The 24,214-nt window shown below is 40.1% G+C and overlaps 1 protein-coding gene across 1 annotated transcript in view; it reads left to right on the top strand.

Moving 5' to 3' along the window:
* Positions 1–18,942, top strand: part of LOC129336491 (collagen alpha-1(XXV) chain-like) — a 79,497-nt gene extending 60,555 nt beyond the window's left edge. The window contains exons 9-13 of the mRNA XM_054989618.1: positions 7,262–7,306; positions 12,816–12,844; positions 13,604–13,630; positions 16,144–16,188; positions 18,840–18,942. Of these exons, the coding sequence (XP_054845593.1) occupies positions 7,262–7,306; positions 12,816–12,844; positions 13,604–13,630; positions 16,144–16,188; positions 18,840–18,942 (249 nt within the window). The remainder of the gene's footprint in view (positions 1–7,261; positions 7,307–12,815; positions 12,845–13,603; positions 13,631–16,143; positions 16,189–18,839) is intronic.
* The last annotated feature ends 5,272 nt before the right edge of the window (positions 18,943–24,214 follow it).

Below are 24,214 nucleotides of genomic sequence, written 5' to 3'. Positions count from 1 at the left end.
GGCTCAATTCTCCCATTGTCCATTACAGACGCCTGTTCCTCTGCATTCTTAACCTAGAGTTAAGGCCTTTTGAGGAATCAGTGTTTATGGTTTCAAAAAACAGACGCTATGAATTGAAAATGAAGGTGGTTGTACTTGTGATTCCAGTTTCAAGCTCACAGCTTTACTGGTATTTGCTATAGACAATGGAATGCAAATAGAAGTTTCTTGAGAATATGTTTTGTTGAAAAGATTAAACCTTTCAAGTGGAATTCCTCAAACTGTTTTTCTGAATTCTGTCATCGTCATTTCCATAGAATGATCACATAGAAACCATAGAGTTTCAGGGAATCCTAGAGTGTTACCTGGACGTCAGTTCTGAGTTTGTGCCAGAAGTAACCTCAAGGCATTGGAGTGCCACCAATTCCTCCCATCCCCTCCCCGTTTTGTCCCACTGCCCTACTGTCTCCAGGGAATGGAGGCAGCCAGGAGATCACTCTCTAGGTTTACCAGTTCCAAGTTGGAAAATTCCTGGAGATTTTGGGGGTGGATCCTGGAGGGTTGGGTTTGGGGAAGGGAGGGAACTCAGTGGGTGGTACAATGCCATGGAGTCCTCTAAAACAGCCATTTTCTCCACTGGAACTGATCTTTGTGGCATGGAGATCAGTTGTAATTCCAGGAGATGTCCAGCCACCACATGGAGGTTGGCAATGCTATTCCTGCTGTAGCAGGGGACCAAGCTGAGGTCCCTCCTCTCCTAAAATGCACGTTCCTCAAAATCTCTAGGAATTTCACAACCCGGAGCTGGCAAGCCTAATCCCACCAGAGACACTGTTTCTCTTCCTCCCAAATGAGTGTCCTGTTTGTTTACATAGACTGTCTTTGCATATCTCTAGGTTTGACTGCTTATAAAGCAGTTTATTAAATGTACAAATCAAAAGGAAGAAACACCATTTATAGCTCACAAATGCTCAGGTTTTGTAGATCAGCTGAGTATTATTGAAAAGACTTCTCACTTGGTGAGTGGGCCAGTCCAGGCTTCCTAACCTTAAAACAAGTAATTTAAAGATTGGTGAAATGTGGAGAGAGAAGATGAAAAGCAAGTTGAAAAGGTAACTTAACACCAACTTGAAGAAATGAAGTGTGAGTGTGTGTGAGAGTGAGTGAGTGAGTGAATGTGTGTGTGTGTGTGAGAGAGAGAGAGAGAGAACATATTTAAAGAACTGGTTTTCACTGGACCTTTCTTACTTATACAGTCTACAGTAAAACCAGGCTTGATTAATTTGAGGAACAGGCAACCTTTCTAGTTGCTCACTCTTAAAATAGATTCCTTTTTAGTGACTGAAATGTATAGCTGCTGTCAGACCGTTCCTTTTGGGGGTAAGGATGATATAATTGGTTGCTACAGGAAGGCTATATATTTCATAGGAAATCGTATCATGTCCTGAAAGATGTGTTGTGTTGATAGTCTGTTCTGAGGGATTTTACACTGTTTTTTTAAAAAGTGAAGCAAGTATATATGTGGTTTTGAACAGTTGCCTTTTAGTAAAAGAACTAGAATTGAAGAAGAGGGCAAGAACTTAGAAATCCCCCTCCAGAATTCTGTAACCTTGTAGGCCTAATTTTAAAATGGTGCTGGTGAAGCAAAAGTACTCAACCATGTGACTTTGCAGTCACACAGTGTCTCCCATCATATGAGTTACCATGTTGCAAAGCTCCTACAGGCCTTCTAGTGCGCTACCGAAGACTCTTGAAGAGGCAGATTTCCCCGCCTTTCCCCTAAGAAGCATTCAGCTCTCAGTGTTCCTGGGACATATTCAGGCCGCATGAAGCTGTGTATGCTGGAGGGGTTGTGGATGACAGCAGGGGAAAAGTTTTCATCTTAGAGCCAAACTACACAGGATGAGTTACACGAGGCTATGCGAGTGTCTAGAATCGTGTCTGCTCCTACCTGCCCATGTCCATTTTACCCCGGGTGAACATGTGTCCTGTAGCCCTAGTTCATGCACATGTCAGGAACTGGTGTAGTTGCTGTTGTAAGTGTCAGTGGTCATAATCAGTGAGTTGTCATTGCAGAGCATCAATTTTGGGTGGCTTCTACTTCCCTCTCCTCTCTTTTTGCCCTTAGATCCGGCTTATGCCCAAACTTTGCTTTTAATATGACATGTTTTAAATTCTCCCATTTTCTAATTGATGCTGCCACCTCCCTACTCCTCCTTCCTGCCCCCTCCTGCCCCCGTAACTTCCTCCTTCTACTCTACATGCAGTGTCTTCAGTTGGGATAAAGAGGAGGTGGGAAGAAAGATCGTGGCAACATTATTGAGTATCTGAGCAAAAGTTCAGAAACATACCTGATACATGAACCTGAAAAGGATTGGGGGGGGTACTTGTTCTCCAATTTGGCTCGGCAACAAATTGCTAATTGGGTAAACTTTGGCCACTATTTCCAATGGGAAATGAGATTTGTGGTTTTCTGTGGGTCTAGGGGGGCATTTTAGGATTGAATATTACCAAATTTGCTGGGGACCTACTTCTAACTGTCCTCTAAAGACTCTCCAAGTTTCGTGAAGATTGGACTTCAGGGGGCCACTTTATGGGCCCTGAAAAGGGTGCCCCCAGCCACCTCCAATCTCCATTATTCCCTGTGGGGAAAACTAGGGAAGCTATCTCAGGGACTGGGGTAGCATTTTGCAAGGAAAATTCTCCAAATTTGCAGGATACCTACTCTTCACTGTCCTGTAAAGACCCTGCCCCCAATTTCTGGATGATTGAACCCCAGGAAAGGCATGATCAATGGGTTTCCCCAGTTGCTGTTATTTTCTATCCACAATAGTAAAAACTGGGGTTGCTGATGGCACCCACTTTGGGAGGGCTCTAAAATGACCTTCGCATGGTCCAAAATCCTCCAAATTTGCAGGAGGTCTACTACTCACTGTCCTCTAAAGATCCCCCAAGTTTCAGGGAGATTTAACCCCAGAAAAGGCATGATCAATAGGTTTCCCCAGTTGCTGTCATTTTCTCTCCATAATAATAAAAAACAGAGTGGCTGATGGCACCTACTTTGGGGGGCTCTAAAATAGCTCCCCAAGGTGCAATTTCCCTGAAACTTGGGGGTCTTTAGAGGACAGTTAGCAGTAGATCCCCTGAAAATTTTGTAGGTTTATTTTGTAAAATGCCACCCCCAACCCTCTGGATAGCCCCCATAGTTTCCCCCGCAGATAATAATGGAAATTGGAGGTGGCTGGGGACAAACAGACAGGAAAGAGTTGATTCTGGCTGACAGCAAGAAACGCTGCCATGGCTTCCAAAGTGGGGATTTCCCACCCCCTTTTGCATAGGGGCAAGCTGAGCTGCAAGCTGAGCTGCAAGTTCTCAGCAGAGGTGTGGAATTCCTGTTTTCAGCCTCCCCCCCCCCCCCCCGGAAACCCGGCAGGTTTTTTCCCAATACATCCAATTGAGTAAACAAGTCTTCCTCTAAGAAAAGCTACAGAGGAAGGTTTGAGCATGCACGTAGAGAAGGTGCATTATGGGATACCTTCTCTTGTCTAGGAGGAATGGGGAAAAACACATGCCAATCCAAGCACGGGATTGAGTGCAGTGTGGCTGCAGTGTGTGAGTGAACAGGAAAGCAACAGGGAAACGTGTCATATTCATCTCATGTAGTTTGGCTCTTAGGAAGAGCTGACATTTATAGAGATGTACCAGTGCGATGGGGACAGGAAAATCTCAGTCCCAGATCAATGTTTTTGCATCCTGCAATGAAAATAAGTAAATATATCCCTCTGCTGGGTCTAGTGCCTCATATATTGATACTTTCAGGCAGGCTCCATGGCTCAGATTAGCCCAGGGCCTCCAATGCACTGGGGAGGGGATTGTAAATGAGCTGTTCTCTCCTTGTTTGTGTGTGTGACACCCAGAGAGCTTCCGCTATGCATACTTTTTTTTGCTTTAACCCAATGAGGGGGGAAGAAAGCAAATGCAAGATTTCAGTTAGAAATCTTTCTCAGTTTTATTTTCTTTCTTAGAACCTGCACCCTCTTTGTGTATGTTTTAGAGATGTTGATAGTGGAAAAAATCTGTGTATTGTCGAACAAATAAAGAGACTGCCTTGATTCCTACCTGCAGTCCTTCCCATGCATGCATTACCAAATAGCCCTGCTTGATGGCCATCATGGCATCAACCTGGTGAGGTGGGTGTATTCCAGGAGGTGGTGGCTACCCGCCCCCCCCCCCCGAATTCTTAGGAGAGTTGAGGAAGTGAGGGATTCCACAGGGAAGGCTGGGTTCCCCTCAGACAAAAGAAATCCCCTATAGTCTATGAGTAGGATTGTAATTTGCTTGCCTGTTTGCTGGCTAGTTGCACAGGCCAGAAGAGAGAGTAACCTGGGGTGGGAAGGGAACTGTTACTGAGGGTTGTCTTTTTCTTTTAGTTAACCTACAAATGCATATTTTTCCATGTAACTGGGAATCCCCTATGTAGGTAGGGATCTCAGTGTTGTCTAGAGTACCCTTAAAAAATATTAATCTGTTATCAAACAAGTTTGCAAACATACAGTGGCAGACTTAAGCTTGGAAACATCATGGAAGCATGTACTTTTAAGCCTCAGGAGTCAGAAGGCTGGTGGGAAAAGAAGCACTTTTTAAAAAATCTTATTTCTGTGCTTACTTTAGCAGAATGGCTGAACCAAGGTTTTTCACATGGGTTTTACAATTCCAGAGTAGAAATATCATGTATTTCATGATAAACTAAATGTCCTGTGACTTCCAATATTTGAAAATAGACACACTTGTTTTAGGTTAAGTGAATGAGGAGTTCATTATTTGGCACTGAGCATGTCTACAAAGGAAGTAAGGTATTCATGTGCAAATGTGTCATTATTATTGCATTAATGAAAAAAAGCCAAATTTAATTCTGTAGCTTCAAGACAAGACTGCACTACCAGCTACATTTGTGTTTATATTAAATAGCACATTATCAAATTGCAGGAGTACTACTACTGACATACGGGCTTCAGAGAGTAAAATTGTTCTTTCATGGTGAATTTAAAAATCAAAATTGTCAGTACAGTGAATTTTCATGGCATCTCAGAGCCAAACTCGATGTGGCAGTGTCCCCAAGTCTACCAGCACCATTTTAGGGATGAAATTCCCTCTGAGGCTAGAGTATGGAGGGAGGAGGTGCTCCTGTCCCTCCATTATCACACTCAAGGTGAAGGGGAACAGAAACCTCTCCTCACCTCACACCACAGGAACCTCACCTCCTCACATGCCGCAGTCCCAATCAGAATCAGGCCCCCACAGCTTTTGTAAACAGAAAGAATTTAATCCCTAAAATGGAAGCGAAGCGGTGTCCCTGTGGTAGACTTGGGGACACGATCACAACTAATTTGGCTCTCAGATAACTCTTTAATAATTCCTCTCTCTTAGATATTTTTTCTTAAAATGTTGTGTAGTATACCATTCCTGATTTTTAAAATTATGTATCTTTTGACACTCTCAAGTGGTTGCAAAATATCTTCACATTCCTTAATATTAAAATATTTTAAAAATGGAATGAAATAAAGACACTAATAAGCCATACATTCTAGCTAGCATTCTAGATAATGTTTTCAAGTAATTCTTCCCCTCCCCCCATCTTAATGCTAAAATAGTCTGCTGGGACTAATTCATTTGAAATAATGCAGTGTTTGTAAAATAAAGTTTAAAAAGGTACCATCCATCTTCCTCTCTTTAAAATGTTCTTTTCTAATACTGATGTATGTTTTTCTTTGATATGATTTTTTTCTTTTAATGGTTTGAAGTCTCATGATGTTTTCAGAAACAAAAAATCTAATGAATGTGGCCAGATCTTTGACTCATTTCTAGCGATTCACTTCAGGATGACATTGATTTGACTGTGCCCTCTTCTGGCCAGAATATGTAAATAATTTGGCCTGATGAGGTCTTCCTCTAAAACGGAAAAAAAGACCAGGTTCCTTTTCAGTGTCTATTTTACAAACTTAAATGAGAAGGTTTATTGGAAGGTACTTAGAACAGATAGTCTCATCTAGTGTTCATGCAACAAAGGGACTCCCCCTCCCCCTTTCAGTCTGCTCTGTGTCTGAAATCCTACATTGAAAAGATTTAGATGCATAACTGGGAGTGGGGAGAATCCAAACAAGAGTTCACTATTTTGCAAAAGCAAAAGTGCAGGAAGCAGTCTACAGAGATATGTACCATGGGATTTTATGAAAACAGCAAAATATATAAAGGTACCTTAACTATGCTGTAATAAATCTGTTAGTTTTTAAGGTGTAATAATACTGTTGTGTTTTTTCTGCCACAGACTTCTTACTGCTACCGTTATGAAACATGAGCTTTTGTGCAGCTTTCCCTGTATGACCATGCCACTCTCAAACCTGTGAATCTCTGTAGAGGTGTTCGATGTATTGTCGAAGGCTTTCACGGCCGGAGAACGATGGTTGTTGTGGGTTTTCCGGGCTGTATTGCCGTGGTCTTGGCATTGTAGTTCCTGACGTTTTGCCAGACTTTTGGTGCTACACCTCTGAAGATGCCAGCCACAGCTGCTGGCGAAACGTCAGGAACTACAATGCCAAGACCACGGCAATACAGCCCGGAAAACCCACAACAACCACTGTGAATCTCTGTTTGGCAGCGAAATGGGGAATGTGCACAGGCTGTGCAGAGGTGCTGTGTGGGTAGCAGGGATTATATGCTGAATTGGAGCATTGGTGCAGCCCTTTATGTTGACACACCTTTGAGATGGGTCGAATTATATTCACCTTTTTGGCTTCAGACCCACATACACCTATAATTTCCATTGGCTCAAGGCCCAACCAGACATGCACTGGCAGCTCCATGTCTGGACTAGTTACCAGCAATTTTTAAAATGCTGTTATCAGGTGTGCAGTATCCTGATTGGTATGATGGTGCATAGGATGGGTTTAAGGTTCCCCCTGCACCTTTTCCCCTTCCTGAAGAAGCCCCAGGGAGCTACTACATGGGGGGAAAGGTTTAACATACACATACCCTTCTTGTGCATCACGGTCCCAATCTGAAGTGAGCTCTTGCGCACCTAATAATTGACTTTTTAAAATCACTTGGGGAGGGGGGGGTCCAGATATGGTATTCTCAGTGCGAACATGGTTTGTTCCAGTTTCAATGTCAGTTAAACAGTGGTAGTCTAATTGTACTTACTTTAGCGGTATATGGCATTTTCCTGAGTTTTATCATGTCACTGGTCTATGATACTCATTATCATTTTTCCTTTATGTCATTTTAGGGTGAACCTGGTGTAATGGGAGAGAGAGGAGTTCCTGGGCTTAAGGTTAGTGGAGAAAATTCTGATCAGTTTTCCTTCTTTCTGTGTATAAAATAATAGGTTTTATCTCATTTATCCTCACAATAATCCCTGTGAGGTAGTTTATGCTGAGAGAACCTTCTCCTATCATGCTTCATAATTAACTTTAAGGACTTGAACCCATGTCTGCAGCACCTGCACCCAACACTGAGAGCCAAACTACAAGTGATGTCTTACACAGGTTGGACACTTGTCAGCTTCCCTCAAGTTTTGATGGGAAATGTAGGCGCCCTGGTTTTACAGCTTGGCTCTCCATTACAGCTGCAAGACCAGGATGCCTACATTTCCCATCAAAACTTGAGGGAAGCCGACTAGTGTCCAACCTGTGTAAGACGTCACTTGTAGTTTGGCTCTCAGCTTACCGTACTACTCTATATTGTATGCTGTCTGGACTGGATTGAAATGGAACCTTATACATGCGTAAGGCATCTGTTCAAACAAAAGCTGTTTTGCGTCTTTGAGCTAGAGGATTCTGTGAGAAAAGTAAAACTTAATCCAGCTTTATCATCCACATCTGCAAAAGTTTGCACATACTTTGATGCAAATGGAAGTGTGAGCACTACTCTAGAGCTTTGTTGTGTAACCTTTGCAAAAGCCTAACACAAACATTTTTGGAAGAGCACCACTGACTGTTTTTTTATCTTCCATTTATGGGTTTTTTTAGATAGTAGAAATCAGTGAGTTTTTTTAAAAAGCAAAGTTCTATACTGCATCCTGTGACTGGATCCACACATTACTGAACCACCCTATTGTAATCACTCATTCAACCTTCCAGATTGAATCTGACTGGACAGGAAAATGCAGAAAGTGAATGATTATAATAGCTAAGTGTCCAACACTGTATGAATCCTACCTAACTGTGTATTCAAATTAAATTATGTAAAAGATGGTATGATTTTCCATGCAATTAGTTACTTGCTCAATAAATGAATATTTGTTGTTTAACACAGTACACACGTAGCACTCTGTGGGATGAACTCTGGTATTGCATCCCTGCTGAGCTCCTTTCCCTCCCCAGGCTGTACCCTTCCCATGCACTGGCCTCAAATCTCCAGTAATTTCACAAGCAGTAGTTTGTTTGTTCGTTCATTCATTCATTTATAATAGAAAGTTCACAAATTCAGTTAATGGATTATTAATTATAGCAGCACATCTTTCATGCAAAATGAATCAGTAAAATGATCGGGTCAAAAATCACCAGTACTTAAACAAGTACAATACACTGTCTACACAGTATCTATATTATAATGCCATTATGTGACATAATTTAAAGCCCTTAACTCCTTCAGAAGGAAGTAACTAGCTTCCAGCACTACTACAATAAAAAAAACCTTCAAAACATTAAGGAATGACCTCACTCTATCAAAGATCATTCCATTCTATTAAATGCTAAATTCCATATTCTTTCCAATTCTTCCGTGTCCTGAGATTTCTGCATAACAGCTAATTTCACTAATGCATATACTTCTTTTGATCTGTTCAACCAATGTTTCTGTGGGTTTAATTTAGATTTTCCTATTTCAGCAATAGTTCTACCCATTTTACTCAAACCCTAGGACTATGTGCCTGGAAAAATGCAATTTGAAATGTTTATCTTTGTGAGTTTCTTTGGAGGGCCTGCCACTGAAAAGCAGCAATGCAGCATAAGTGATATCCAGGAGAGGTACCTTGGACTCTCATACAACTATTTTCAAAACTATAGGTACGATAGCAATTAATGCAGTATCTGAGAAACACCTATTTCAGTCAATCAATACCCAACTCTTAATGAAAACCAACACATCAAAACAATATTAAAATGATGTAAAATGATGTCAAAATCTCAGAGCAACCAGACCTTACTAACAGCTGGGCTGCCAAATTTTGAACCAGATGGACTTCCTATGTAGAATGCATTACAGAAGTCCAGTCTTGAAGTCCCTGGAACTGTGGTATGGTCGTATTTCTCCAAGCAAAGACAGTGTAACAGTCTAAGCTGGCAAAAATCACTCTGCCTTGCCACAGTTGCTTCCTGAACATCTGGGAGCAGTAATGCCAAGATACCCCATAGTATTCTCCAGACAAAGATTCCCTCTGTCCCTCTGGAGTCCCTCTATCATGTCAGTCAGATCCAATCCAAGCATGATATGCAAAGTATATAATTTGCCCAGAGTGCTTCCCCAGGTTGATCAAGGTCCCAGAATTTTGTCACCCTCGTCAGCAGCCCCATCCAGGAGCAAAGCTAGGTCTAAAAGCCATATCATTGAATACCAGGTTCTGTACAACCTTCCTGAATGGCCTTGCTTTACCTTGTCATTAGTAATGGACAACTAGATCTCGTTCTTAAGTTCCCATACCATTGTTGATTAAATAGCTTAAAAATATTTATTATCTTGGATTTGAGTATTTCTTGATACGCAAATTAATAGTGGAATACTTATTCAGCTCTATTAAGAAATACTGTTCCCAGCTCTCCTGACCTTTTAATGAACCTTTCAAAATCATTTCAAAACTTTCTTAGGGCACCTTCATCAACCCTTTTAGACAAAGCAAGGCCATTCTATGGCAGCAAGGAGCTTTCCTCATCATACGGCTTGCAGGAGTACCATGCAATGGCTAAAAATGAAATTGGGGGTTAGTTTGACCAAGGGAAGTTGCCTTATGCATTCTTCTGGTGCCCATGCATGGTTTCAGTGAATGGCATGGCTTTACCTTGTCTGATTGCTTCAGCTGTGCCAATGTTTCTCAAACGTCTGTCTCTATGTGTGTCCTGTTTCTATTGACAGCTAATCGGGCAAAATGTAAAAAGTATTGGCTTGCTCTTTGTCCATCAGGAAAGAACATAGGCCTTTCGGGAACCATAGTTTCTCACTTTAGAATCTAAATGATGGCACTTAGTACTTAATTAGTTTCCACAGCAGCGGATTTTAGAATGGCCAAGAAATCAATAGTCATCAAATGGAATTTGAATGAGGTAAAGTAACTAAACTTGCAAAAGATGAGCTGTCAGGGTTGCGGCCCCGGTATGAAAAGTTGCTTAAAAGTCACTTAACAATGTGCTAGTCAGTAATTTAAAAGCAACAGAGCTAGGCTTTCTTACATTGGATTCTGAGGATCCTTACCTTTGTGCCAGATTTTGAAAAGGGGGAAAGGAAATTAAAACAATTTAATCTGGGCCACCTCTCAGTTTCAGAATGCTAAACCACTCACATGTTCATCTGCCATCTTCTCCAAATACAAAAGGCCAGCTTCTCTATCCTGTCAGTGTATTAGGCCCTTTCCACACAGTCATTGTACAGCAGTCTGGGAGCAGTCTGGTTTAACAGAGAAGAAGCTATGGCCACATTTAGACATTATGAACAAACCTCTGTTTGTCTGGGATAGGCACAGACAAAACTTGTTCTGTTGCTCCCATGCTCTTTCCCCCCTCCTCTTCTGCATGGAGCATGATCGAAAGCTTCCTGGTTTGCAACCAATTTACTTTGAATAGATGCCTGGGCACATAGGAGGTGGTTTAGAATCCTTGTTTGTATGTTTGGTAAGGGGCAGAATCTAGTATCTGCAAGGCTTTGACTGAAGGCTTTGCAAGCCAGGAAACTCAGTCATGTTCTGAGGGAGAAGGAAGGATGGGGATGGCAAGTGTGAGGGAGCATTTGAGCGTGATTGATTTGATTGGTATATAGAGGGCATAAGGAATAGATTAAGGTTCCCCTCTCCTAGGAGTCCTGTATGCTGTGAGATCGTTCACTGATCTGGCACAATAAGGCTAAGATGTGGCCGTGGGAACACAGAATAGCTGTAGGGCCAGGGCCAGTATGTGAGGCAAATTTTCACAAGGCCAACACCCTTGCAGGAGCTGTTAGTATGCCATATACAGAAAACATATGCTTTATTAATGTATGCTGTGTTCAAGTCCATTATGGACCAAGGGTTTTCAGGACATCTGAATATAACTTATTATCTCAGCCTGAAAAAACAGGCTAAGATGTGTATTATCAGAACAGTAGGTGGAGGAGTGTGTGGAAGTGGGAGGCTCCCAGGATTCAAGCTTCATGGAAACAATTTTAAATGCTTCCTGAACTCATGCCATATCAGGTGCATGTAGAAGGCAGGCAAGACCTAGGCCGTTTCCACACACATTGAATAATGCACTTTCAATGCTCTTTCGCAATCCTTTAGAAGTGGATTTTTTGTTCCACACATGGAAAATCAGTTTCAAATGTTCACTAAAGAGTATTGAAAGTGGATTATCCAACGTGTGTAGAAGCAGTCCTAGTATACTGGCCTGATATGTCTTATGTGCATTTGCTACGTGTGCACAGACATGCACACATATGCATACAAACTATGACCCCAAAGTCATGAAGGAATATAAATGGGGGGGTGTCAGTGTGGCAAGTGTTAATTTTATTTTTCTGCTATGCCCATTGGCCTTTACACTGATAGAGAAACAGATAAGCAAGTTTTGAGTTCTGCATATTTATACCATGACAGAGTATTATTGTTTGATAGTTTGTAAGTTGCCTTGAGAAAGGCAGGATATAAATATTTTAATTAATAAATAAAATGTACATAGCTCTTGGCAAAGAACATCTCTTGGTAAAGAATGTGTATCTCAGAGCAGGATGTCTCTTGCCTCTTCAGATAGCAGTGCCCTTTCCTAGGAGTACTGTACACTATGAGGAGTTCTGAAGCCAAGAGGTCTGTGTTACACAGAATTATGTGCTCAGTTCATTAAAAAATTTCCATGCTCAAGTGGCACAACGTTAACTGAACATTTTCAGTTCTGGCAGTTGACATACGGAGTGGCGTGTCTCTAGCAGCCACTTTGATAAATTATTCATTAAGGCCCAGTTCCTGAAACCTTTAACTTTAGTAATATTTTTTCAGTTATGCTAATGTTAGTAAGTAATAAATACAGCAAAATGACAATACTGTTAGAGTTATGAAGGCCTGGATTTTAAAAAAACGTGAAAAATCCAGAGAATTCCCCTCTGTTTTCACCTGAGGCCTTATTTAATGGAAAAATTAGGAGAGTACTGAAAAAAACTATGAGATACTATCTCTTTTAGAATGAGTGCAATATTTTGTAGACAAGGTGGGCATTCTGTATACATGTACAGCTCTTAAATACAAGACACATTTCTGCACCTAGGAGTATACCTAATCTTCATGAAGGGAGCACACAGGGCTTTCATTGCTTCTCAGCTATTGCCTCCCTTCTGTTGTCCTTTTCTGACTTGACTCTTCCCATATAGTTGACCTTTTTACCTGTCCCTCAAACTACTATGACACATATACCCACTGATGGGGTATCAAGACAATACACTTCCGAATAACTCCATGCTTTAATGTTATCAAGTTTAACTACTTATCAAAATATGTTACTGATTTTATTATGAGTGTATAATCCTTTTTGTAACCAAATAATATATTTTAAGGAATTTACTGCAAAGCATGTGTTTTCTCTGTAACTCCCATTTTTTCAACCTCTCAGATAGCAAAAATTAAGGTTCATGAAATAAGGTACATGAAATAGAGTGCATCAGCTTGCAGTTTTCACTCAAGTATTTGGCATATTTGTAATTTTGCTTATAGAAAGGTCAGACCTTTGTAACTTTTAAATTTCATAAAAAGGGCTGCCACTTTCAGGTCAGGAAATTCCAGGAGTGGAGCATGAGGAGAGCAGGGTTTGGGGAGGGACCTCAGCACAGAATAATGCCAGAGAGTCCACCCTACAAAACAGCCATTTCCTCCGGGGAGCTGACCTCTATCACTGGTTGTAATTCCAGGTGATCTCCAGCCCCCATCTGGAGGTTAGCAACCTATGTGTCATATTTTATATGCTAAATAAGTTAAAAAAATAATGCATTTTATGTTGTTAAAAGCAGTAAAATTATTTTTGGTTTGATAGGACAGGAGGGACAGTAAGTATTATATATATTTCAATTTTCACACCAATTTTTTCTGAATAAAATGGAAATCCCCGGTCTTTTCATGGCTTCAAAATTTTCCAGAAATTTTACATCTCTAATTCTGCTGCACACTCTACATATAGCACACTACAAATTTGAGTTAATTGTTGAGTTGTGATTAAAGAGATATAAAGTTATTAAATATGACTTTGTGTACTTAAAAATGTACAAAAGTTAAGCAGAAAAATGTGTAGTGTCTTCCTTTAGATTTATTTTATTGGTGTTGTGACAAGTAGTATTCTCAAAGTTGCTTCTACTTTGGAAGCATTGATAATCCTCGTACTAAGTTTCTACTGTCTCTTTCAATTAGGGTGACCCTGGACATCGAGGAGAAAGGGTAAGCTTGCTTTAAAAAAAATCTGCAGAAAACCAAGCACTTAAGGAAGCTTTAAGAATTGCTTGACCACTTTGGAAACTGATTTTAAATATTCTACAGCAGCAACCAAAGCAGTTCTGCATGTTCCTGCGATCAGCACCGGATCTAGGCGTGCAGGCACCCGGGGCAAACCTGCTGGATTAGCTGGACTGGATTATCTGAGTATGGGCAGCAGCCACGGTGGCGGCTGCCTATACATATCTTGGAATTGAATTATTGCAGTTTTAATTTTTTAAAGTTCTCATTATTTTATCTCAAAAATACTGACGGCGCAAAAAGAAAGAGGAGAAAAACAAACCTCACAGTTGTAATTTGGCACAAAATAGTGCAATCCTACTTCAATGGGCATATAAAGATGTAACTGTTCTTAGGATTCCACGTGCAGACTGGCTGCAGCTCTGTGGCCTATAATATAATTTTTATTATGGATCTTGGGGCTTCAGCAAATTGCCAGTTCAGATGTCCTGTACTACGTACATTCCTAAGGAGATGACAACTCTGGTGAGAATAGTTAGTTGCAGAAGGCAAGAGAGATGAAATTGTCTTTTGATGAAAGCACTGAAGACAAAAAGCCTGCATACCTATTTCTCCAGAAGGCTTCAACATTAAATAACAGATGGTTATGTTATTCAGCTTATCTGTGGGACAGATATCTGTCAAAGAAACGAGAACAAAATCCATGCAAATAGTAGCTCTTAAGAATAGCACTTCAGAGCAAATGGAACAGGATTGAATAGTCCCCAAGACATTAGTATACTACCCTCAGGACATTATTAACAAAAGTAATGTTCAGATACTGCAAAAAGTGATTGTTTTATTAACATTTTCCATTTTAAAGCAGCATTTGTATTGTCTAGAGTCATACTGATGCTGAGGTCAAGGTTTCCATTCACAAACTTGAGAAAAATAAAGGGCTGAAAGCTGAGAACTATAACTAGATGTAGCATGGTGATTTAACAGTTGCAAAATTCTGTAATCTAGCTACTGATTCTGAAATTTTACAACTTTCAGGTTGTCTCACAGTGAATTATTTTGTCTTTTATTGAAAATGATTTCTTGAAAATGCTAATTCGATTTTAAAGCTGCAATGGACTTGTGCTAATTTTTACTTAGTTTATTTAGTTTCATGATGAGACCTCCACACCAAACCAAGCAATATGCAACAAACCTAATGCAATGTGGAACTTTGGACTATCTGTATGAAGCCCTGTTTTATGTACAGATTGTAGCACATGCAGTCTATGTACTCTAATTTATAGATGACCAATTTCTATTGATGAGTTACTGTAAAACCCTTATACATATGAATTCTTACAGATCAGCTAACCTGAAATTGTGCAACTTAGTCTTTTGACTATTTAAACTTTTCAATATTTTTCCAAGCTTTGTGAACTCTCTTAAGTTGTTCTGCAGGCCTTAGTCATCTTCTTCATATGGAGATAAAAAGTGCAATCCTAAAACAATACCTTCTAAATCCAATGAAGAAAGTTGACTTAGAGCCAAGCTACAAGTGACCCCTGACACAGGTTGAACACTTGTCAGCTTCCCTCAAGGTTTGATGGGAAATGTAGGCATCCAGGTCTTGCAGCTTGGCTCTTCGTTTAATTGAAGTTTACTGAGCAGCAGTCTATGGGAGGGAGAACATGCGGTCAGGAGGGGAGTGCAGGCGTCGGGCTCTCACTAGGCCCCCCCTTCCCCTCTGCTGTGTGTGTGTGTTTGGGGTTTCTGTAAACTTCAATTAAATGGAGACCCAAGCTGTAAGACCAGGATGCCTACATTTCCCATCAAAACTTGAGGTAAGCTGACAAGTGTCCAACCTGTGTCAGGCGTCACTTGTAGCTTGGCTCTTAGACGGATGTATCTGTGTTTAGGATTGCACTGTAACTCTCCAACAATAATTGCAGAGAAATTACTGCAAGCGCTTGATAAAAGGTGTGATACTCAGCTGCTGCATGGGTTTGCCTGCCAGGTAAACCGAGCATCACTGCTGCTCAGAATGAAATTGCTTTGCAGTGGAAACCTGCAAATCCATTTGCCATTTGCTTCGTCTTACCTATGTGCTGCAGAAATTGCTCACATGGAAAAGTCAGTATTAGAGATAAGATTCTCTACTGGCTTTTGTAAGCATTATACTTTTCAAGAAAATTTCGTTTTACTTTTGTACATGAAGACCCTTGAATTATGGGATCTCCTTTCCTTTATAACCCTTTTTGATGGATTTGATTACTATATAGAGATAATGGTGACACGTGCTTTTTAAATAACTGGCAAAACTGTAAGCTCTGACATTTATTCATCGTACAGTATTGGTGGGGGTTGCAATTTATAATGTCTCTGTTCAATTACTATAGTCTCTTTTCATTTTCTCTGGCAAACAAATATAATTTTTAAAAACCCTAATTCATTTTATGGATTTTAATTCAGTGTTCCTGCTGAATCAAAACACGTATTTTGTTCTTTATTTTAATTTTTAGGGTGATCCAGGAGAAAGTGGACCAAAAGGTGATGCAGGAGAGAAGGTATAGTTCATACTGAAAAATGGCAAATAGTGTCTATAATAGTAGACAATAACAAATTAGAAAATAGATTTTAGAATGAAACTTAATTAGTTCTTGACCCCATATAGTGCAGGATCATGAGTCCTGCTGCATTGAGCCAGAAGACTATGTAGTCCAGTATCATGTTTCCCACAGTGACTAATTAGATGCCCCCCCCCAGTGCCTCAATAAGGACCCAAACACAGTGGATGGTATTCTACGACTCTGCTCAGCGACATGTAGAATCTTCCTGTGAGGGAAAACCTTTCTCTGAAGCTATTTGCCTTGGAGGAAAATGCTGCCAAAAAAGTTGCTGTGCTTAACTGAACAGAAAATGCTGCCAAAAAAGTTGCTGTGCTTAACTGAACAGAATGGTAGGATACACGCCGATACCGCTTTTTCATTTGTTTCCATTACTGGGAGTGAGCAATGTAGTGGCCAAGTTTGCAAATGATACCATGTATTCTGGATGGTAAAAACAATAGTGTAGAGCTCCTGAGAGATATATCTAAATTGGTTGAGTGGACAACTACATGGTAAATGAAGTTCAGTGTTGGTAAGTATACTTCTTTACTCAATGAGTAAAAATTTCCTTCAGAAATTGTGTATTGTGAACACTGATAGCCATCTTGGCTAACCTGTTTTAACTGTCTAATGTTACTGTTTTTACTTCTATGTACTGCATTTTAAATTGTTTTATTGTTATATTGTCTTGTAACCAGCCCTGAGCCCACTTGTGGGGAAGGCGAGTAAAAATCAATTAAATTAAATTAAATTAAATTAAATTAAGAACACCAAGGAGAAAGGCTGCAATGTAGTCCCTCACTTGCTGTGCTAGTTGATATTTTTCAGGGAATTGCTAATATAGGGGAACTTTGAAAAGCATAATCTTTCACACGCAGTTTATAATGGTATAGTATGATGGACAGGACTAGCTCCAGCTTGACCTCTCCTGAGAAACCAACCAATGAGAGGGGGCGGAATGCTGAGCCAGGGACAGTTGAAGTCCATTGGAGAGAGTAAGAGCGGAACTACAAGTGACAAAAGGCACAGGTTGGACACTTGTCAGCTTCCCTCAAGTTTTGATGGGAAATGTAGGCATCCTAGTCTTGCAGCTTGGCTCTCTGACTGCTGTCCAATGGACTTTTCAACTGTCACTTGTCCAACATTCCTCCAAGCTGCCTACATTTCCCATCAAAACTTGAGGGAAGCTGACAAGTGTCCAACCTGTGCCTTTTGTCACTTGTAGTTCCACTCTAAGATGCTGAGAGCCAAGCTACAAGAGACGAATTCCACGAGGACTTGTACGTGAAGGGAGTCGCAATGTTAGCTGGGAAGCTGAGTTTTAAAAGAGATCAGAAGGCTTTGTTAATTTCCCCTCTCTACAGAGCCAGGGAGATGCTGCTCAGAGAGTTTGTTAATTTCCTCTTTGTCTCCTGAAGGCTCTGTCAGTTTCACCTACCCTTCTAAGAGGCAAGAGGAAATAAACAAATCTTCTGAGCAGAAATCTCCCTGGCTCTGTAGAGAGGGGAAATTGACAAAGCCTTCCAATCTCTTTTAAAACTCAGCTTCCCGGCTAACATTGTGACTCCCTTCACGTACTCCTCCTCGTGTAATTCGTCTCTTGTAGCTTAGCTCTTAGAGAAATATTTTGGACACTGCTGAGAGAAGGCAGCAGAGATATTTGATGGCTGTTTACAAACCTGTTCTGTTACAGTGAAACATTCCCTGCTTAACCCCAGTATATTTATGAGTTTAAAACCATTCACTCCTATGTTCCAACTTGTAAATAAAGCTTCTTTCTGTTTTATTTAATTGGCTGGCTTAAAGTCGTTGGCTGAAGGAAAATATCACGCACAGAGACCTCAAACACTGTGGTCATGTTAAATGGCCCAGTTTAAGTAAATGATGGCAATATATATATGGAAAATAAATTCTAACTTCCCTTTCCCCAACAACCCTGGGCAGTAGATGGGTGAGGGGAGGTGAATACAGGGAACAGGCTGCCTGTCTGGTGTAGCCTCTGGAAGAAGAGATAGATAGCTCAGGGCTCTCTGCTTGCTAAATTGGAGGCCAGACATTTGGTGTGTGGAGACCAGTCCTTACCTGCCTGGGAAGCCCCAAACCTGTGAAGTAAGGGTGGGTGGCAGAGTGTGTGAAAGGCCGAGTTTGCCATATTCTGTCACCTTATTGTTGAAGAAGTATTTTTTGTCTATAAGCCCATATTGCCCTGCTTGCAATGCACCCTAGGCAGAGCTGACTTCAATTAATTTAGAAATGTGTAACTCTGCTTAGAGTGGCACTGTTAGACTACCTCACAGTTCTATGAGAATAAAATGTGGTATTGACTCCCTTCCTGGACCCTCAGCTCCTAGGATAGCATTGGAAAAGAGTTCCAAATAAATTACAAACAACTGCAATACAATGGCATTTCCCTGCAGTTTCACTATACATATTAGATGTCTTGTTTTTGATGATAGTGTTCCTGCAGATCAATTTCAGTAATTTCTGAGCTGAAAACAACATAATAATTTTTTGTTTCAGGTGAATGCTTCAGTTTTTTCTTATCTTCATCATGTGAAGAGCTCTGTAAAAGTTCTGGTTAAATGTTTTCATAATTTTTTGTTCTATAGGCCTAATGCAGGGACTGGTGACGTGAAAGACAGGTGCTCCATCAAGCAAAAATTTTTCTTGAGTGAGTGTAATATGAACACAGTATCATCCTGGTATTTGTGATGTCTAGCTAGATTTAAAGTTGACAAGATAAATACCATGGTGAACTTCAATCACTCTAGGAGGTCTTGATTTAGGATAGATGGATGGCTCTTTCTGGATAATCTTTGTTAATTTATGGGTTTTGATACATAAAGCCTGATTCTTTCCAGAAGAAATTATTTTTCAAAGGGTTGTTGTTACATATGTTTTAAATAGTAGCACTTAATACTGGTCAAAAGAAACAGTTCAGCCTCTCCACTTTCTAACGTTACATTTAACAGACTTCTTTGAACATCAAAAATACTTCTGTTGTGATGCAGTTCAATTAGCAGAGAAGCAATTCCTTCATCTGCATTTGTTCCTTGACTTGTGCTTTTGACGAATATTGCCTGATTATCTGCAGTCTCACAGTCAAGGAATGTTGCTTTAAATAGTCATTCAACATGGTGGTCACCGTGATTACGATTGTTTATTAAACCATTAATTTTCACATACACAATAACTTTCCTTTGATTTTATTATCAGGGTGACCCTGGTTCTTCTGCTGCAGGAATTAAGGTAATGTAGAAATGATAATTTCTTTGCTTTGCCATTCAAGGCCAAAATTAGTCCATTGCTTGTTGATGTCTGCCCTGTTCCCCCCCCCCTTTCCCCGGGTTGTAATCTTGGATTTCATCTTTGTTTCTTAATTGTAGGGGGAACCTGGAGAATCTGGTCGGCCAGGACAAAAGGTAGCATGTTAACAGTTACCCAGATGGTCCCTTTTGTTATTATTAAATCCATGGAACAAAGCAGTATTAATTATTATAACATTAATTATGCTATATAATTCACAATTGATAGCTTTAAAAATTGGCACATGCTATCTCATCAAGATGAAAATTTATTATTCCCTGCCCTTCATGATCCACAGGACAAATTACAGCAAATATAAAACATACAATGCATACAACAAATTAACCAAAAAGTTAGCCAAAAACATCCTTCCCTCAGATAAAACCAGAAATTGACAGCAGTGGGAATTCACAAGTCCAATACACTATAAATAACTCAGCTGCCCAGAATAAATGTTTAATCCTTCAGGTACCCTTTGACGCAAGAAGACTGTTACATAGCAGAGAAGCTAATCTACAAAAAGAATGCTATTCCATTTTGGACACCAAACACTAGATACAGACACTCAGATTTGGAGATTGGTAGACAAAATATTGCAAAAACCCATAGAAACATCAGTGTATGAAGATGTATATTTAATTTCTATCTGAGCCATTCACAATTCTCAGGCTAAAGCTTTTTAGAGAGTAAAGTCAAATTTATTTTAGTAGAATTGATTTGTTGATATTTGTATCAAGGAATCAATTCTACTTGATATTTGAGTTGTATCTATGCAGTCCATTAGACCTTTCCTAATTCAAAGATTGGATTTAAGGAGTGGCTCATTGCAGGATCTAATCGCATGCTAAAATCAGAGACACTGATGGGAATTTCAACTAAAACCATTGTCTTCAAAAATGATTGTGATAATGATTTGTAACAAATAGTTTTTAAAAACTGTTCTAATATGCAAACTGAATTTGTTAATAAGATTCACTTTTAATTAGAAAGGCATTTAGAAAGGAACCAATCTGTGAAACTTTTACAATTGTGTATAGAAGTTCTATGGAGTCTTTTACAAGATGTTCAAATTATATTCTCTGTTGCCTGTTTTTGTCAGACAGAGAATAACTACCAGAGATAAGTGTAGCGGGTCTCACTCCGTTACATTCATGAATGACTGAATGAATGACATAGTGATTTTTAAAAATCCACAGTGAAGAAATCCACATTGATTTAGAGTCTAATAAGAAGATAGCTTGGGTAGTAATGCTTGAAACAATATAAAGAAAATAAATAGGCTGAGCAGGCACAGCACACTGGTTTTGCGTCCTGAATAAGCCTCATAAACGGGCTTTCATAGCTCATAGAATCAGTCATGGAATGAATCTGAGCGAGACTAGCGTAGTCTCTAGTTTTACTAAGCTTAAGCATATAATAAAGCTTTACAGTTTTGCTATAAAGTTATTTTTAAGGAGTAGAATCCAAGTCCTATGCATGGGCATTGCTGGATTTTATCTATTTAATTAAATGTTTTTAGCCTTTCCATCCCTAACAAGACCCTCTATTGTCTTTTTATTGATTCTTAGCTGCCCTTGAAGGTCTTGTACATCAATGTCATTATTTTTCTGGCTACTTTAGTATCCTCTTGTAACACTATACAATTTCACATTATAGGGTGAACCTGGACTCCCTGGGCTTCCTGGACTACCTGGTATTAAGGTAGATATGGAGATAAGGTCCATGTGATGATGTCCTGTGTGTGAAAGTAATGTGAGAAATGATGGTTGTTGTGGGTTTTCCGGGCTGTATTGCCGTGGTCTTGGCATTGTAGTTCCTGACGTTTCACCAGCAGCTGTGGCTGGCATCTTCAGAGGTGTAGCACCAAAAGACAGAGATCTCTCAGTGTCACAGTGTGGAAAAGATGTTGGCAGGTCATTTGTATCTACTCAGGAGGGGTGGGGTTGAGCTGAGTCATCCTGTAAGAGTTTCCCAGGGTGTGGAATGCTAATGGCGGGAGGCTTCACTGTATCCTGAGGAGGTTCTTTTGCATATGGATTGGTGCTTGATGTGCTAATCTTCTCTGCAGGGCTATTGTCGAGTATAGAGTGTTTTGTTAGCCTGGTGTTTTTCAGAACTGGAAACCATGCTCTGTTCATTCTTAAGGTTTCTTCTTTCCTGTTGAAGTTTTGCTTATGCTTGTGAATTTCAATGGCTTCCCTGTGCAGTCTGACAAAGTAGTTGGAAGTGTTGTCCAGTATTTTGGTGTCCTGGAATAAGATACTGTGCCCTGTTAGGCTATGTTCAGCCACTGCTGATTTTTCAGGTTGTCCAAGTCTGCAGTGTCTTTCATGTTCTTTTATTCTTGTCTGGATGCTACGCTTTGTGGTCCCGATGTAAACTTGTCCACAGCTGCAGGGTATACGGTATACTCCTGCAGAGGTGAGGGGGTCTCTACTGTCTTTTGCTGATCGTAGCATCTGTTGTATTTTTCGGGTGGGTCTGAATACTGCTTGAAGGTTATGCTTTTTCGTAAGCTTTCCCATCTGATCAGTAATTCCTTTGATATATGGCAAAAACACTTTTCCTGTAGGAGACTGTTTTTCCTTGGTTGTTTGATTCATCCTGGGTTTGATTGCTCTTCGGATTTCATTTCTGGAGTAGCCATTTGCCTGAAGTGCGTGGTTTAGATGATTAATTTCCTCATTGAGAAAGTGCGGCTCACATATCTGTCTTGCGCGATCCACTAATGTTTTCATTATGCCTCTTTTCTGTCGGGGGTGGTGATTGGAGTTTTTGTGTAAGTAATGTGAGAAAGCTCAGACTATTGTGAACTGGAAGATATTTAAATATACCTGAAACCTTTAACATTTGAGAGGGACACACAAAATATCACCGTACATGAATGAATTATGGTAATTTACTAAAAATGTATAATTCATAACTTTTCTGTAAAATAAGGAGGGTTATTAAACACTCTTTCAGCTAGACTCAGAATATTCACAGGTGAATGGAAGTGCAAAGTTGAGCAATTATTTAGTTAATGCTTCAGTTAATTATGTGTTTGTGATGGTAGATGTTTAGCTTGGTAGCTCATTACCCTAAGAGCTGAATAAGTAAATATATTAAAAACTTAATATAAGCAAGTAATAGATTGTCACGAATTACAACAATTATAATAACAATGTGTGCAAATGTGCTTTATCATTTCACTCAGCTCTGTGTGAAACCCCTTGATATCCTTTATACCTGCTTAATTTAATGTGCCTTGTGTTGTGATATAAAGCAAAAATATCTTTGGCTTTAATCTAATAATAATTGTACTTATATACTGCCCTTCTAGATAGATTAGTGCCCCACTCAGAGTGGTGAACAAAGTCAGTGTTACAATTATCCCCACAATCCAGCTGGGGAACTGGGGCTGAGAAGAGTGGCTTATCCAAAGCCACCTACTGAGCTCATGGCATTCAAACCAGCAGAGTGCTGATTCGCATCCCAACCACCTAACCATGTCTTAAAGAAGGGAGATGCCATATATACATATAATCTATCGGCTCACCAGCTACCAGAAATATTTGAGAAGAGAAATGTTTACCTTGTTACCTTGAAACTCAAAACATAGCCTGCCTCCAAATTGTAACTTGCATCCCTGCCACAGAACAAGGCACAGGCAGGACAGGATGTTGTGCTTCATAAGTTCCAGACCAGTCTTAGATCAGAAAATGGTGGGTTTGCAATGGCAGCTAAGAATGTAAATCTTGAAGCAAACATGCCACACATGTATGAAGCTGCCTTTTACTAAGTCAGACCATTGATATGTCTTGTTTGGTACTGTTAGCAGCTGTACGGCAAGTCCTGCTAGAGTAAAGTGTTTGGAAAGCAAGGGCCCCATCAACTCCCACTTGAGATCCTTTACTTAGAGGAGTTAATGGTGGAACATGGGGCCATGTGTTACGATACAAAACATCATACATGCATATTCCTTCCTCAAGCAGAATTTAAACAACAGAGAAAACATGGTAGAAATAGAGGACAACAAACAGAACAGGTAACAGGCTGATGGCTTTGCAGCAACATGGTGTTTACAAGAGAGAGAACTGGATTAAAGAAGCTGGAGCAGGTACTTAAGAAGTAGAAGGTGGCCCAGCATTTGTAATTAACAGCTGAGTAAGCAAAATGGAAGTTTACTGTGTCTGTAGTTCTCTTTTGCAGCCAGCTGCAACCAATATGCCACAGATAGTTGACTCGGTATACCTGTAGCTCCCTCTTCTGGCCAGCTCCTGGTGACATAGGGAGTAAGGAGCTGGAATTTTTATATTGTTGTTGTTGTTGTTGTTGTTATTATTATCTGAAACACAATCAACAGTAAGCAGAGGTCACATGTTATTATTGATTGGCCTTGCTAAGCTGATACAAGTTTTCAGCAGAGACCTAAGTATCAACCAGATATTGGCGTAATATGTACACTGTTCCAAGTAGCAAAGTTTGAATTGCAAAGTTTTTCGAGATGGAAGCAGGCAGTTTCATTTTCGTTTGTTCAGTGACTTTTGTGAGAACGGGATTTCCCACGCTTTCCTGTGCCGGGTAAAGGATGCTGCACAAAAGAAAGCCAAACTGCCTGCTTCCGCTTTGAAATCGGAGGCATCTGGAATCCGTGAAAAAAACTGCCAGCATTCAGTAAGTAGCCCGTCGCTTTAAC

The sequence above is a fragment of the Eublepharis macularius genome, chromosome 10 (genome assembly GCF_028583425.1).
Source record: "Eublepharis macularius isolate TG4126 chromosome 10, MPM_Emac_v1.0, whole genome shotgun sequence".
Taxonomy (NCBI): Eukaryota; Metazoa; Chordata; class Lepidosauria; order Squamata; family Eublepharidae; genus Eublepharis; species Eublepharis macularius.
The sequence above is the reverse complement of the archived record's forward strand: the minus strand, read 5'-3'. Positions and strand labels throughout refer to the sequence as shown.